This window comes from Polypterus senegalus, chromosome 2, assembly GCF_016835505.1.
Source record: "Polypterus senegalus isolate Bchr_013 chromosome 2, ASM1683550v1, whole genome shotgun sequence".
NCBI lineage: Eukaryota > Metazoa > Chordata > Cladistia > Polypteriformes > Polypteridae > Polypterus > Polypterus senegalus.
In genome coordinates, this window is record NC_053155.1 from 209,594,957 (window position 1) to 209,611,958 (window position 17,002).

The 17,002-nt window shown below is 37.8% G+C and overlaps 1 protein-coding gene across 2 annotated transcripts in view; it reads left to right on the forward strand.

Moving 5' to 3' along the window:
* The window catches only part of cpb2 (carboxypeptidase B2 (plasma)), an 86,751-nt gene that overhangs the window by 12,377 nt on the left and 57,372 nt on the right, over positions 1 to 17,002 (forward strand). The window contains exons 1-3 of one of the 2 annotated variants that reach the window (XM_039745259.1): positions 1,451 to 1,570; positions 3,882 to 3,957; positions 13,859 to 13,983. In XM_039745259.1, coding sequence (XP_039601193.1) covers positions 13,916 to 13,983 — 68 coding nt within the window. In that variant the 5' untranslated portion in view covers positions 1,451 to 1,570; positions 3,882 to 3,957; positions 13,859 to 13,915. Of the gene's footprint in view, positions 1 to 1,450; positions 1,571 to 3,881; positions 3,958 to 13,858; positions 13,984 to 17,002 lie in introns of those variants that run through there. The other variant, XM_039745258.1, reaches the window with a different exon arrangement.

The following is a 17,002-nucleotide window of genomic DNA, read 5'->3' on the forward strand; positions in this document are numbered from 1 at the left end:
TGATGCTCTGTGTAAGAAAGGTCAGAGCCGACTATACTTTCTGAGAAGGTTGGCGTCCTTCAACATCTGCAATAAGATGCTGCAGATGTTCTACCAGACGGTTGTGGCGAGTGCCCTCTTCTACGCGGTGGTGTGCTGGGGAGGCAGCATAAAGATTAAGGATGCCTCACGCCTGGACAAACTTGTTAAGAAGGCAGGCTCTATTGAAGGAGTAAAGTTGGACAGTTTAACATCTGTGGCAGAGCGACGGGCACTAAGCAAACTCCTGTCAATCATGAAGAATCCACTGCATCCACTGAACAGTGTCATTTACAGGCAGAGGAGTAGCCTCAGCGACAGACTGCTATCACTGTCTTGCTCCACTGACAGACTGAGGAGATCGTTCGTCCCCCACACTATGCGACTGTTCAATTCCACCCGGGGGAGTAAATGCTAACATTGTCTGCTTTTACATGCATTTTTATTTAATTTAATATTTTTTTTTGTATCAGTATACTGCTGCTGGATTATGTGAATTTCCCTTTGGGATTAATAAAGTATCTATCTATCTATCTATCTATCTATCTATCTATCTATCTATCTATCTATCTATCTATCTATCTATCTATCTATCTATCTATCTATCTATCTATCTATCTATCTATCTATCTATCTATCTATCTATCTATCTATCGGCTTCTGCCCAAGAGTTATTCATGTGTTGTCATTTTCACAGTCACCATAGATGGCATGCTAATTCCAAAAAACCTTATGTAATTTTAGATAGATAGATACTTTATTAATCCCAAGGGGAAATTCACATTCACATTTTATTTGTGTTGCTCACTTAACAATATTAAAGGAAATCAAATCATTATACTTTACTTTTCAGAAAAGTTTTTCAAATAACATAGTATCTTGAACTATAATTGAGTTTAAGTAGACAAGCAAAACACTGATATTACAATTCTTAGCATTTTAGAATATACAGTTGACCCTCTATATTTGCATATTTAACATTTCTGGCTTCAACCATTTGCACAATTTTATTTGTAAACTCATTTTCACTTTTTTGGCAACCGTACACATCTGCAGGCTTTGCAGGAATACACAGTAGAGAAAAAAAGAGAGGTACGATGCATACAAGTTTGGGGAGCAGCTAATATCCTGCTAGGTGTTTCACCAATCATGTTCATCCTGCCACTGTAGAATTAAGAACTCCCCATGCATTCTTTGCATGTATTCATTGTTTTGCTTAAAAAGTAAAGCTTTGTGTTGCAGTTATGCTCCCAAAGTGTAGTGCAAGTCCTTTGGGCTCAAAGCCCAAACATACAAAAGTCAGTGACGCAGTTTATGAGAAAATAAAAGTGTTAGATGAACTTTGAACCAGAATGTCAGAAAAAACTGTCTGCCGCAAATTTGGTGTTAACGGCTAGAGAAATCGAGCCTGTCAGTCCCATCATCGATCGCAGCCACAAGGTATAAATGTCAACTCACCTATTCTATGCTCCCATACTCGGAGAACCTTATGGATTGCATCCTTCATGATATCAAACGCCATCTGCCAGCCGTGAAGGACAGAGTATCGGAGGTGATGTTGAGATCTTGCCAGTCTTTCTGCCTTCAATTTTTTTTTTATTATTACATTACCACAAAACAATAGGGAATGACTAGCAAGAAATAATATTTTGCATATTACATATCTACTGCATTTTATGTTATATTTCATGGTTACTGTGTTAGGAAAATTGCATTTTATCAGAAATAATGTTTTGTTATAAAGAATTCTATGCATAAAAGTGCATTTTGAGCAATCTGTAGTGCAATATTACAATTTTTGGTGATCACAGGACCACAACACCCTATTTCCCATTGGGTCACTGCATTAACATTCATATCTTTGACTTTTGCACCATCTTCTGGCAACATTACCTATAGCAAAAACTAAGGATTGACTGTATGTCACATTTAGAAATGAAAAACTGACAAATTCAGGCTCCATATGCTGCAGTACCACATTACAATCTGAGTGCCTACTCCAATTTTAACATTAAGCCAGACATGGCAGTTAAAATCGCAATGATATAAGCAAAATAACTGAGCCAGTTAATTACACACAGCCACCTCCATGATGACAGAAAAAAATATTAGGTTACTAAAAGTCAAAAAGACACATTCAGATATTGTTTACTAAGATACTGTATATCTGCTGTATTTTATTTTTTCTGGAAAGGAATATTTAGTTTCTTATCCATGCCTTCTTTGTTTACCTATTCCATAGAGGGAACTGGGGTCAATAAAGATACATATATAAATATACGGGCGGCATGGTGGCGCAGTGGTAGCACTGCTGCCTCACAGTTAGGAGACCCGGGTTTGCTTCCCGGGTCCTCCCTGCATGGAGTTTGCATGTTCTCCCCGTGTCTGCATGGGTTTGCTCCGGCTTCCTCCCAAAGACATGCAGGTTAGGTGCACTGGCAATTCTAAGTTGTCCCTAGTGTGTGGTGGGCTGGTGCCTTTCCCAGGGTTTGTTTCCTGCCTTGTGCCCTGTGTTGGCTGGGATTGGCTGCAGCAGGGCCCTGTGACCCTGTAGTTAGGATATAGCGAAATGGATATATATTATATATTTATTTAAGTGTTAATTGGAGAAATTAGACCGTGTTTTATATGTGGCTGTTGAATTGTATTTAATTACATGAATTTCCAGAGTTTCGTATTGTATTGCTAATTTAGATTCTATCATTTATACTCAGCTTTGCAGTAGTTGAATTTATAGTTTCCCATGAAACTGTTCTAGGAGTCGATTTTTTGACACGTTCTCCTCGGGCCTCCATGTTAACTGTGGCTTTCATCCTGGTGTTGGTATGAATTGGAGTCTCAGTCATGGAGAAATGGGGTGTGGGATTTCCAGAATCTCCACTGGCCTGCCCAGAAGAGGCTCACTGTTAGTCATTCAACTCCTAACTGCAACCAGTATGTTTGTGGCTCATATAGGCCCAAAAATGGGGAATTGCCTTCTGAAGTTCAGAAATGTAAAGAAAGCCCCAAATTACATACAAGGGAGAGATATTGTCAAACTTTGGCTTGTAGAGACAAGTCTCAATAAAGAACGTATTAACAAAAGCAGAGAAAAATAGTAAAAAAATGCTCAAAAGAACAAAAAAGATTTGACTACAAGGCAACCCAAAGGCAAACAAATCCATAGGCAAACCTGAGAAATGAGCACAAAAATCCAGATACCATTCAGCTTTTCCAGCTAGTTATTCTCATTGTCAGGTGTTTTAGAAAATATCCTATGTTCTGGCTGCCCTTTAATCAGTTCTACAAAACAGATAGGCAGCAGCAGCATCAAAGTAACATTTGTTAAATATTAATTTCTGTTTAGCTTTCACAAATATTTTAGTGTCAAGGAAAACACAGTACTGACCAGAAAATGCTGTCTCTTTTTTGCATCACATTAATTTTAAGCCTCTTCTGTATTATTGAATCTAATGTATGACTTTCATTGTGTGTTGGGTGTGTAATAGGCCGACTAACATTGAACTAATATACAGGGTTCATAAATGTCCTTGCCTTGAGGTCAAAGAAAGAATTTCCTATAACAAGAAATGTTAAAATATGGTAAAATATCTGTGAGAAGGACAAGAAAAAATGAACAACAAAGAAATCACAAAGTGAAATAGAAGAGAGATGGGGAGAAGATAAAAATTCATATCTAATAAGGTTGGCCTTTTAATGAATGTGTGTGTCTCCTTGAATACACAAATGTGTTTCTTTTAAATAAATCACAAATATAAAAGGTACTGTAATTCTAAGAAAAGAATGAAATTGGAAAATGTAGCAAAAAAAAGCAAAGGATAAATCATTAAAAATAATTATGCTTTTTTTCAAATTTAATACAGTGATCAAGTTTTATCCATCATTCCAGAAACAGAAGCTGATGTTGAAATTGTCAAGAATATAGCCAGACAAAACCAGGTAAAAATTTAATAAAATCTACATTATTACTTTAAAAATTGTTTATATAAAAGTGAAAAAGTAGTTTATTTACCTTCAAGTTTTTAACATGTGTGTGAATTAGACAGTTTACAGTACAAAGAGCATTTAGGATTAGATAAGCTAACAGGGAGTTTAACAGAGTTCAGCATGCTTTTTGGTTATATTTGCTTCCAGACCCCATTTTTTTTTTAGTATTTCCTTGCATTCCTCTGCAAACTGAAATCTCTTTGGAAAATTAATTTTTTATTCCAATGTAACTACTAGGGGACATCCAGAGCTCAAACACCAGACACAACTAATTGCACACAAGTTCAAGATAAAACAAAAATGTTATTTATTTGGAAACAGCACCTTGTCACAGTAGCAGACTAGTCCAGCACTATACCAACAACCAATAAAGCACCTCCATCCCACTTTGTTTCTCCTCAGTGACGTCTTCCAGCTTTCTCCTGACTCTGACTCTGTGAGTGAGGTGAAATGCCTTCTATTATAGTGGACACAGGAGCACTTCCATGCTGGAAGCATTTCTAAGTAATAAGGAAGCTCCCTGAAATAGGGAGATCTGTTCTTCATGGTGTCCCGCTGAGGCACCCAAGGACCAAACAGGGTTGCCCTTCCATATTACAATTCCCAGTTAACCCTGTTGGTATCCAGACTGGGTTCCAGCTGAGGGAGCATTGCCACCTCTCGTGCTGGAGGACGAGCTGTTCAAAATATCCATCCATTATCTGGGCATTTCGACTGGAACAGAAACTGAAGACATCTCCATTCTTGTGCTCTATCCATTACAACCTCACGGCCAGGTAGAAAATCATCCTCGACCCTAGTCAGGATGTCCATCAATCCAGTCTAGCGCTTATACCAGCCAATTCTAATCACTGATTATATAATAACAGTTTTAAAACAGCCATTAGAAATATTTATAACGTCATTATTACCATTGCATCATTGCTATTTTTATTATGCTGCATATTTCGTTTTGTTAGTTTTGTGTATTCAATTACTTTTTACTTTTACTATATATTGTATATAATCTTCCTTTTATTAAGATAGCCTCTGCCTTCGAAATCTCATGCACTGTACATGTTTTCAATGGTACACTCGGGTTTATTTTTGAAGACTATCAAGTCACTGGGCATTTACTTCACCAGTTTCTTCCCATTTAAGAAAACATTGACTTTGGTCCCAGTTACAGTTAGGTCCATAAATATTTGGACAGAGACAGCTTTTTTCTAATTTTGGTTCTGTACTTTACCACAATGAATTTTAAATGAAACAACTCAGATGCAGTTGAAGTGCAGACTTTCAGCTTTAATTCAGTGGGTTGAACAAAAAGATTGCATAAAAATTTGAGGCAACTAAAGCATTTTTTAACACAAACCCTTTATTTCAGGGGCTCAAAAGTAATTGGAAAAATTAAATAACTGGAAATAAAATGTTCATTTCTAATAGTTGGTTGAAAACCCTTTGCTGGCAATAACAGCCTGAAGTCTTGAACTCATGGACACCACCAGATGCTGGGTTTCCTCCTTTTTAATGCTCTGCCAGGCCTTTACTGCAGCGGCTTTCAGTTGCTGTTTGTTTGTGGGCCTTTCTGTCCTCTTCTGTCTTGTCTTCAACAAGTGAAATGCATGCTCAATTGGATTAAATCAGGTGACTGACTTGGCCATTCAAGAATTTTCCACTTCTTTGCTTTAATAAATTCCTGTGTTACTTTGGCGTAATGTTTTGGGTCATTGTCCATCTGTATCATGAAATGCCGCCCAATCAATTTGACTGCATTTAGCTGGATTTGAGCAGACAATATGTCTCTGAACTCCTCAGAATTCATTCGGCTGCTTCTGTCCTGTGTCACATCATCAATAAACACTAGTGTCCCAGTGCCACTGGCAGCCATGCACGCCCAAGCCATCACACTGCCTCCACCGTGTTTTACAGATGATGTGGTATGCTTTGGATAATGAGCTGTTCCACGCCTTCTCCATACTTTTTTCTTGCCATCATTCTGGTAGAGGTTGATCTTGGTTTCATCTGTCCAAAGAATGTTTTTCCAGAACTGTGCTGGCTTTTTTAGATGTTCTTTAGCAAAGTCCAGTCTAGCTTTTCTATTCTTGAGGCTTATGAGTGGCTTGCACCTTGCACTGCACCCTCTGTATTTACTTTCATGCAGTCTTCTCTTTATGCTAGACTTGGAGAGTGTTGTTCATTTGGTTGGCTGTTGTGAAGGGGTTTCTCGTCACCATAAAAATGATTCTGTGATCATCCACCACTGTTGTCTTCCGTGGACGTCCAGGTCTTTTTGCGTTGCTGAGTTCACCATTGCTTGCTTTCTTTATCAGGATGTACCAAACTGTTGATTTTGCCACTCGTAATATTGTAGCAATTTCTCGGATGGGTTTTTTCTGTTTTCGCAGCTTAAGGATGGCTTCTTTCACCTGCATGGAGAGCTCCTTTGACCGCATGTTGTTTGTTCACAGCAAAATCTTCCACATGCAAGCACCACACCTCAAATAAACTGCAGGCCTTTTATCTGCTCAATTGATAATGACATAACGACAGACTTGCCCAAACCTGCCCATGAAATAGCCTTTGAGTCAATTGTCCAATTACTTTTGAGCCCCTGAAATGAAGGGACTGTGTTAGAAAAATACTTTAGTTGCTTCACATTTTTATGCAAACGTTTTGTTCACCCCACTGAATTAAAGCTGAGAGTCTGCACTTCAACTGCATCTGAGTTGTTTCATTTAAAATTCATTGTGGTAATGTACAGAACCAAAATTAGAAAAAAGTTGTCTCTGTCCAAATATTTATGGACCTAGCTGTATGTGTAGGCCACGCATTTCAGGTGTGAACACTCCAAGATCCTGATGAAGATGTGACTCAGGTAACACCTGAGATATCCTTGTTTTATACGGTATTTGAAGTTGTCACATATCAGCTGAATCCAATGGCACAAAGCAAGCATGCTGCATTTTTCTGTCTTAAAAATAATGCTATAGTACTAGAAGTTATTGATTTTTAAATAAGAGAAACCAAAAATGATAAGGTCCTTGTTTATATAAGGCAGGATAGCAAAAAAAATAAAAAAAACATAAACCCAACTTACCAAACTTTATGTTGGATCACACTTTACAGAACACAACACTTTGAATTAAACATCATTCAATAGAAGCTTAATAAAAGCATAATAGAGATTTAAATAGAGATAAGGGTTACAGAAATTTTCTATCTTATTAAAACTGCATTTATATACACTTTTACTAGCCATTCTAAATTTGAACTATGGGAGTGAGCATGGGTGTATTGCTAAGTGTGCCCAGACGGGGACTGACATCACATTCATGTTTAGTGCCTCATCCTGCTGTAACACACATAAGTTAGAAAATAAATGAATGGGTGGATGGATTTATGGAAGATGAATACCTTTATCAGCGGCTCTAAACTTTCTGACTTTGGCCTGCTAATAAACTCTTATTGTTATATAGAATTATATACAATATAAATCCCTGTTGCCACCTAGTGGATCTTTATATTTACTATAAAAACAAAATGTCCGGGAAGGTTCCTCAATCAAGTGATACTTGATTTTTTTTATTCCTTCATGGTTTCCTGTTTTTGAGGTCATATTTTATGAGATGAGAATTATCTGTAAAGAATGGCTTAAATGAGAATCAGAAGTGCATAGCATCTACTAACATAGTGATCAGCAGACTTTAAATGTTTCAAAAATTTTACAGAGTCAGGATTTCTTAGTTTCTGTTATGTTGTCTGTCATTCATCCATCCATCCATCCATCCATTTTCCAACCCGCTGAATCCAAACACAGGGTCACGGGGGTCTGCTGGAACCAATCCAAGCCAACACAGGGCACAAGGCAGGAACCAATCCCGGGCAGGGTGCCAACCCACCGCAGGTTGTCTGTCAAATAAATGCTAAAAAAAGATAAGAAAATAAACGTGAATGAGTTGCAATGAAAGTGTAGTTCTTAAGACAAAGTCAAGGACAAGGAGAGTTCAGTACAAATAGTCAATAGATGATTTGTAGTGCGGTGGGCTGGCGTCCTGCCCAGGGTTTGTTTCCTGCCTTGCGCCCTGTGTTGGCTGGGAGTGGCTCCAGCAGACCCCCGTGACCCAGTGTTAGGATATAGCGGGTTGGATATTGGATGGATGGATGGATGGATGATTTGTAGTCAGCAGACCAAAGAAAAAGGCAAAACACTTCTTGGTAATTCTTAGCCCTTACCATCCCAAAGAAATTAATACATTCAGAAAATGTTTTTTGAGTTTGAAACTGAGTTCCTGAACCAGGCACACTGCCATTTATAATTCATACAGTGCCTTATGTCGGATACAGATGATGTAGATTGACAACAGCATACAGGAACAACAACAGCTCAAGACAATGGTGTGATGACATCAGTGGAATAACAAGAATAATATTCAATGACCTAAACCACAAAACTGGAACATACTAAAATGTGAAAGAGAAAAGCAAGAATAAGAACAGAGCGTGGCTAGGGTGATCCTACTGTAGTAGTCTATTCTTTGTAGTCTGTTCTTTGAAACAAAAACCTTGCATTTGACTTTTTGGTTTTATTCTGATTTCAAGTCCATTTCTGACCTTGTTTTTTTTTCTTATGTAAAAATAGCAACAGAACAAGAAACACTGGCAGAGACTGTGTTTTAGTAGATGTCACCTCACATTTCTTCTATTATGTTAATTTCATCCAGAGAATAAAATTCAAAAATATGAAAACACAAAGTGAATCTTAAAATGCAGGAATAAATACATGCAACCATCTTAACAAAAGTGATAAATGATTAGTGTGGTAATATCGTGTTTGTGAAGTTTCTAGATGATTAAGAAACTAAATGCAGTGGTAGAGAGTTTAAATTTTAAGATCTTTTTGTGGTTCTCTAACATCTTCTCATTGCGTATTTACATAAATAAAAACCTAATATTATTATACAACATACCCACCCATTCTGAGTACAGATTTGCATGGAACCTCTCTCTCCTAGAAGCCTTCCTTGAAAGCTGATAAGAAAACAGTGTCCTGAGTAGTAGCCCACACAAGCATAGTGATAGGAACACATTATTGCTTTATTCATGGCTTTTTTTTATCACACTTTATTTCTGTAATTTTTTTGTTTTATTTTCATTTCGTATACAATACAATTTATTTTTGTGTAGCCCAAAATCACACAAGAAGTGCTGCAATGGGCTTTAACAGGCCCTCCCTCTTGACAGCCCCCCAGCCTTGACTCTCTAAGAAGACAAGAAAAAACTCCCAAAAAAAACCCTTGTAGGGAAAAAATGGAAGAAACCTTGGGAAAGGCAGTTCAAAGAGAGACCCGTTTCCAGGTAGGTTGGGCGTGCAGTAGGTGTCAAAAAGAAGGGGGTCAATACAATACAATACAATACACAGAACAGAACAAATCCTCAATGCAGTATAAAAATAAAAATTTTAAAAGTATGGAGCAGAATTTAACAGTAGATGATCTTGTTCTATAATACGCTTCCGTGCCTGTTCATTTGTCTGTCCAGGATTTTAAATCACCTGCAGCTCGCAAACCGTTTGACCTACCAACCTGAAATTTGGAACACATATACTACGTGATGTCTACTATCCGCTTTCGGAGTAACGAATGACCTCTAAGGTTATTCCTCTCTTTATTTTATTGTAGAATCGACTCTCAGCAGGGCGGCCGTATGGCGCATGCGTACGGGCGCCGTTCTCATCCCTAACAACTTCGCCGTCACTTCATCATATCTTAAATCATTCTTCAGGCAGATTGAAGACTTCAGTGCCATCTTAAGTGAAAAATTAAGGAAAACGTGCTAAGTAATTGCAACGCAAACACTGACTTAATCAGTGTTAATGCGAAAAGATGCCAAAGAAAGAAGAAAAGAAGTGGGCTCCTAGGGTGGAGAAAAGAAGAGCTTCTCAGGAAGCAGCAAGCGCATCAACCTCTGAGCAAACGAATGCTACGAAAAGAGAAAGAGGATGGAAACTATAAGTCAAGTGTATTCACTGCACGTTATCGTGCAGTGTGCTGTTACTGGTATCACATAATATGATTTGGATTTGTTAAGAATAAATAGGAGGCCATTCCTTTTAAAACTATGGCCGCGGCCCATTGCTAGGTATGTGATTTGCAAATTTTGCAATGTGTAATGGCATCACTACTAAGTTATGAAACACGGCTACATGCAGTGAGAATGATTCACAAATTGGGAAATTAATGGGACAAAATAAGAAGAGTAAGTGCACTGTACCAAAATAAACAACTTTTTTTTAGGAAATTGGTTCTTGTTACTTCAGTTATACTTTGCCTCTGGTTTTGTCCTTTCAATTTTGTAAAAAGTGTGGTTATTTGTACATGACAGCCTTTGGTAGTTTCCCTAATTATCCTGACTTTATCTGATTTCCAACAAAGAGTTTATTAGGACAATATCCTAGACGAGAATGACACATGTGGACAGTTTAGGAGCGGGTGTTAAGAGTCCACTACTCTCCTTACCAGAATTCGGCGTCGGTTCTTCTTGTCTTGCGGGCGACCTCGGTAGCGTAGCCGACTGAGTCTTTGATGTGTGGAAAGGCACAAAGAGATGGTCACCCTAGTTTTGTGGACTTTTTGCCAGTTATATTATTGTTAAGAACACAACTGTGGACATACCGCACTGAGCTACACAAAAACACTTCTTTTTTTTTTCTATCTCCCAACTCCACCCACCAAATTTCTCCTCCCTTAAATAATCTATCAATTAACTTTATTGGAATTTCCTGATATGAATTCCTGCTTACAACAACAAGCAAAGTTCACAGAGAAGGCATCATAGTCAAAACAGGATTTTGTAACGACTACCTAAAAATGAAGTGCATATTGACAGGTTATGTTGTGTAAAGAGCCTCTTCTTGCCAAGATCATTCTAACATGCTTATGTTCTAACAGTAGATGATCAATTCATCTTGAAAACATTTAATCCAAATCTCAAGATAACCTGGCGTGCTGCAATCATCCATAGCGAGCTAATCATGGGCAAAATGGATGTTGCAGTATTGATGACTGGTTGAAAGAATGAAAAAGAGAGGCAGTAATTCAAGATATCATCAAATGTCGAAAAAATGTACTGACTGGAATGCCCAGCTTTGACAATTTTAGACTACAGAAAAGAAAAACTATAAACTAAATATCACAGGATTAAAAATACGCTGTAAATATACAGTACTGTATATATTCATTTACATTTCCATTAAATTGATTAACACAACATAATTACCTGTTCTATTTCCCACTGCCACTTTAACATCTATTTTTGGAGTTCAAACTGGTAACATTATCCTCAACAAGTTCTGTAGTGCATTAGAATGTTATTCACCTAATCATGCTGAAAAATAATCAAATAACTGTATAAAAATAGTAGTTTACATTATTACAAAACATTTATAGTATAAAAACCTGTAAATAAAAAACACTTTCTGTCATACACTAGTAAATAAAGCCGAAATCCTCACCCTTCACCTCACTTGCCTTTATTTTGTCCTTATTATAAAAGCTTCCCTACAGCATGGCAGAAGTAACTTTGAACCAGAAATGTTGTGATGAGGCTATTATAAATATTTTCTTTTTCATATTGTTTTTCATGGACTGTATTGACTCCTATATTAGTTTTAGGAATGGTAGGTTTCAGATTTCTTCTTTTCAATAATTATTTTTTTAAACTTATTTCTGCATGTTTTTCAATGCCATCTTATTTCTTGCTGGCACCACCATTGTTAACATGCTGCTAATATATTGACCCAGGAGTGCCCAGTTGGTGAAATCACCAATCTGTAGGTATAAAGGTCATGAAAAACACTTTCTACTTAATATATGTATATTTGTGTAGAATTTAGAAACAAAGATATTAGCATTTGTTTATGTTGTGAGAGTATTCTTTATTAACAACTCTAGTGCAGCGATATTTGACTATGATTTAGAGTTATGTCTTTGATGGTAATGTTATTTCCTTCTTGGTTACAAATCTTGCCTTTTCCTCATTTAACATCTTATTTCCTAAACATTTTTAAAGCAATCGTTGCCTTTCATATTCAGGGCAGTACAGGAAGATGGTGGAATTGCTGGGAGTAACCAGGGTAACAAAAAGAGGTGGCTAACCAGTTGTATCTATTCTTTCAAATATAATTTATTTAATTGAGCTGGTACCTTGTTCAAGGTTTGACTGAATTTAAATGGTTCAAGATAAAGGTTTTACTTAAGTTAAAAAAAAATAATATTAACAAGGACTGGGTGGCACGGTGGTGCTGCTGCCTCGCAGTTAGGAGACCCGGGTTCACTTCCTGGGTCCTCCCTGTGTGGAGTTTGCATGTTCTCCCCATGTCTGCGTGGGTTTTCTCCAGGTGCTCTGGTTTCCTCCCACAGTCCAAAGACATGCAGGTTAGGTGCATTGGCGATTCTAAATTGTCCCTAGTGTGTGCTTGGTGTGTATGTGCACGCCCTGCGGTGGGGCTGGCACCCTGCCCGGGGTTTGTTTCCTGCCTTGCGCCCTGTGCTGGCTGGGATTGGCTTTGGCAGACCCCCATGACCCTGTAGTTGGGATATAGCGGGTTGGATAATAAATGGATGGATTAACAAGCACTTGCACATTCAGTATTTTTTGATAACCAGGCATTATACTTTTTAAGTATTTATTGGCATCACAATTTATTTGCTAACTAGTCATTCTTACTCATACTACTTACTGTAGTTTTTGGTTTATCATGATAGCTTTTTAGATTAAGAAAATACAGTTACTGGAATGGCTGTAAATTAACTTTATCACACACCACAGAATGATCAACAACAACAACAACAACATTGATTTATATAGCACATTTTCATACAAAAAAAATGTAGCTCAAAGTGCTTTACAAAATGAAGAATAAAAAATGGAAGACACAATAAAAATAAAAATAAGTCAACATTAATTAACATAGAATAAGTAAGGTCCGATGGCCAGGGTGGACAGAAAAAAACAAAAAAAAAACTCCAGAGGCTGGAGAAAAAAAATGAAATCTGTAGGGATGTAGTATTATCAAGTAGGCATGCTAACACTGATTTACAGCTAAATGAGTTATTGATCCTCTTGAACCGAACATTTGATATCAGCTTTTATAATTGTTCTTTAGAAGTTATACAAGTATTATGTCAGCCATAGTCACCAAACTGCTTCTTGCTGTCTGTCATGTTCATGGCTGATGACATCAAGAATCACAAGCTATAGTTTTAATCTCAATCTTTCTGAAAGGATCAGATCAGAAATGTTAAAAGAGTCATAGTCAAGTGGAAATACTTTTAAGACACAAACAGCAGCAGTAATCTGATAAGGATGAAAGTCAAATCAATGGAGAGCAAAAAGTTCAGCCATCAAAGCAAAACTAACTGACTGGAAATTGAAATAAATATTTATCAGAAAGAAAAGTAAAACTAAACTACTGCTTGTGTAAAGGTCTTTCCTTTAGCAAAATAAAGTGCAGACAATTAATAACCCCCATGTTATATGATGCCAGCTAAAACCATATGACCACAGCTCATTGGCATCACATATAATGTACAGATGAAGCACACTACCAATGATATGTTTATGGTGCAGCACTAAGATGCACACAATAATAATCCATTGGTAGAAATAAATCTGAAAAACTCAAAACTTTCTGATCTTCACTTACATTGTGAGGAGAAATCAGGGTCCATTCATGAACCTGACTGCCTTACAGCATAAGCATTAACATGAATGCCATTTCCAACTCAGATACATGGATTTATGATGACATGATATGACGTGAGGGCAGCATAAACACTTAAATATTTTCATCTGCTTTTCTTTTTGGTTTCAGACAGCACTTTGGCATCCAGATTCATTTCACCATATTAAGCCACATACAGATGTCCACATGTATTTTAACATTTCAAGTGTGGAAAGTGTAAAAGCGCTTCTATCAACAAATGGAATCAAGCACAGGTATGCATCTTTTTTCTTCATGTTATAAAATCATGAAATGCAATAATCATAGGTTAAAGTCAGATATTACTGTTACACAGTACAGTATTCCTTACAAGCTGTGTTAGCTGGTATCATCAGGAAAATTTTGTAAGTCAATGATCCTCAGTTATGGAGCCATTGGTTAATCGGGTGTATTAGAAGTATTACTGTATGTGACTAACTAAGTGCTTTTCTTTATGTAATATTCACAATTTTTGTTTTACCAAGGGCTTAAATTATTGGCAGACAATGTGTTGTAGTGGTTAAGTTTCTGGTTTGAGGACTTCAAACCTTAAGCTCCCAGGTCAAATCCTGTTGCTGACACTCTGTGACCATGCGCAAGTTACTTCATTTGCTTGTGCCCCATATGGAAAAATGAAAGAAATGTAACCAGTTGTATCTCAAATGTTGTAAGTCACACTGGATAAAGGAATCAATCTTGTAATTATATTATTATTAGGGCACAGGAGCTACTTACTCTTAAACATGCTTTACACAATTATTCATGAGTTAAACATTCCAGCATTAGATCAATTCCTGCTTTTTTCTACTTTTCCGTGTCTTGGATTTTATGGATGGTCATTGGAAAGCAAAGTTTCATAGGAACATGTATTCTTTTAAAATGAAATGTGTAATCAGTAGGAATAATGTAAAATTTGAATATACATACATTATTATCCTTATTAGATGAGGTTAAGATTTTCATTTTTTACACTGCTCACTCAAGTAAAGTTTTTCTGCTCACATTTTTCATTAGCCCATTTAAAGTCCACAGATGGTAGTGTATGTTCAAAGCAGTGCTTGAAATGGATATACATAGATGCAGGAACCCTATTTGTTATATGGATGAATTAATGTGAAGTGTGAGAAGCACAGAGCATTAGCTTCAAGCGTTGCTTAACAGTTTCTGTGGTCTCCCCATTTTGTAATTTAAGGACCATTGTCTAAAACCAAAGTTTCTCTTTTGGAGTTTACAGCACCACGATGGGACAGAGAAGGTGGGAGGAGTGGTTGGCTTTGAGCACCAGAGCTGGGAGTCAAGAGAGAAGGATTTGTAACCAAGAGAGAGCTGGTACACATCTTAGTGTGCCAAAACTCAACAGCAAAAACAGGGTTAACTAACCATTGAGCTTTGGTTCTTCCTTGAGTTTGACTGAACTATCTCTTTCCATTTTCCTTTTTCACATCTTTGTTTTCCCTGTTCCAAGGCACCTCCCTATCTTTAGTAATCTGTCCACCCTATTGGTTACTGTGCAATTCATGTGGCCTGTCAGTCACTTCTGTTGCAATAAAGCACACTCTCAGCACAGCCAAGAGTGTGTAAATTAGCATAATATTAATTAATTTAGATAAAAAAATATATGTACAAATAAAAACAGCATGTTGGCTAGATTCTTTTTCGATAACATCGCCAAATTTCAATCAAATCTGTCAAGGCGTTCTTGGGATTTTGGGGTATTCAGCTTTTCTATAGTGGGGGGTTACCCCTAAATATATATAATATACGTTCATTCATTTTCTAACAGTTTTCTAATTTTGTCCTGAACAGAGTCACGAGAGCCTATACCAGCCAGCATGGGGCTCAAGGCATGAACAAATCTTGGACAGGGTACCAGTCCATCAAACTGGGCAAACACACACACGCACGCACACACACCAATTAACCTGCATGTCTTGGGATTGTGAGAGGAAATCAGAGCACCCATATAAAAGTAACGCAGACATGGAAAGAACATGCAAACTCCACAAGGGAGGACCTGGGATGCATACACTGGTCTTCTTACTGTGCTACCACTGCACCACCACATATTATACAAGTTCAGCAAACACGTTTTTATTTTTTTCTTTGTGGGAAATACCTTCCCTCATTTCCCACCTACAAAGTACAGTTACTAGACACAAAACAGCACCAAAGCAAAGTTCTCTTCTTCCTCTTCTTGTTCCCTTAACTCTGGCTCTTGGAGTAGTAATGTCTGGCTCCTTTTATCGGGCACCAGGAAGTGCTCCAGGGACTCAACAACCTTCTACCACCAGCACTTCTGGGTGTGGTGGAAGTGCTGCCACACGGGGCTCAGCCATTCCTGCAAAGCCCCCTGGAGGTGCCAACAGAACCTAGCAGGGTTGCTCCAAACTCCAACTCCCCAAGAGCCCTGTAGGATTCAGAGGCATTGCTGCAACCCTGGGGGACTGTCCTCTAGCGGTCCGGGGAAGGTAATGTGTCCTGAATATGCTCTCTCCCCCAGTTGTTCTACTATACAGTGATGCCCTTAAGTTATATAATTTTGTAAGCACTTACATACAGGTTCAGCTATCGTGCCCCTGCTACATGGCAGATTTATTAATACTATTATTATTACTGGGGCTCCGCGATTTGTGAAGAATTAGACTTGAATTAAAACACACGGTCGATTTTCCTGCCCATTTTCATCCCTTATTTGGTTTGGTTTATTGGATAAACAATTTAAAGAGACTTATTTTCATGGGAATTGTTACATATGCATTATTTTCAATCACTTAAAATCCTGTACAGCAGCTGTCCTTTTGCCACTTCTCTGCTGCTCACTTTGTGAAGGGGAGCTCATTATTGAAAGATTTATTTTTTCTCCATTTCCTTTTTTCAAAAGCTAGGGGTGCGCTAAGCAGAAGCAGAAGGATCAGCTACTGGCTTTGTACTGCTTCTGCTAAGATGCCTGTTCTGCTTGCCGCTGTATGCGTTCTGAAGAAGGAGGAGGAAGAGGAGGAGTGTGTGTGTGTGTGTGTGTGTGGGGGTAAGGGATGAACGCACGCTAAGGAGAAATGCTCGGATCATCTGCTGGCAAGCTATGCGTTCTGCTTGTAGATGTTTTAAGAGCTGGAAGCACCTGAAGTTTCTCTGCCAAAAGCATTCCAACAACTGCTACGTTAGATGTCAGTGAACTGGTTTTAAATTGTTTGTAAGTAAGGCGTTACATGCAAAAGTCACCATCTCACGACTTTTGCTTCCTAATGTTGTAATGTC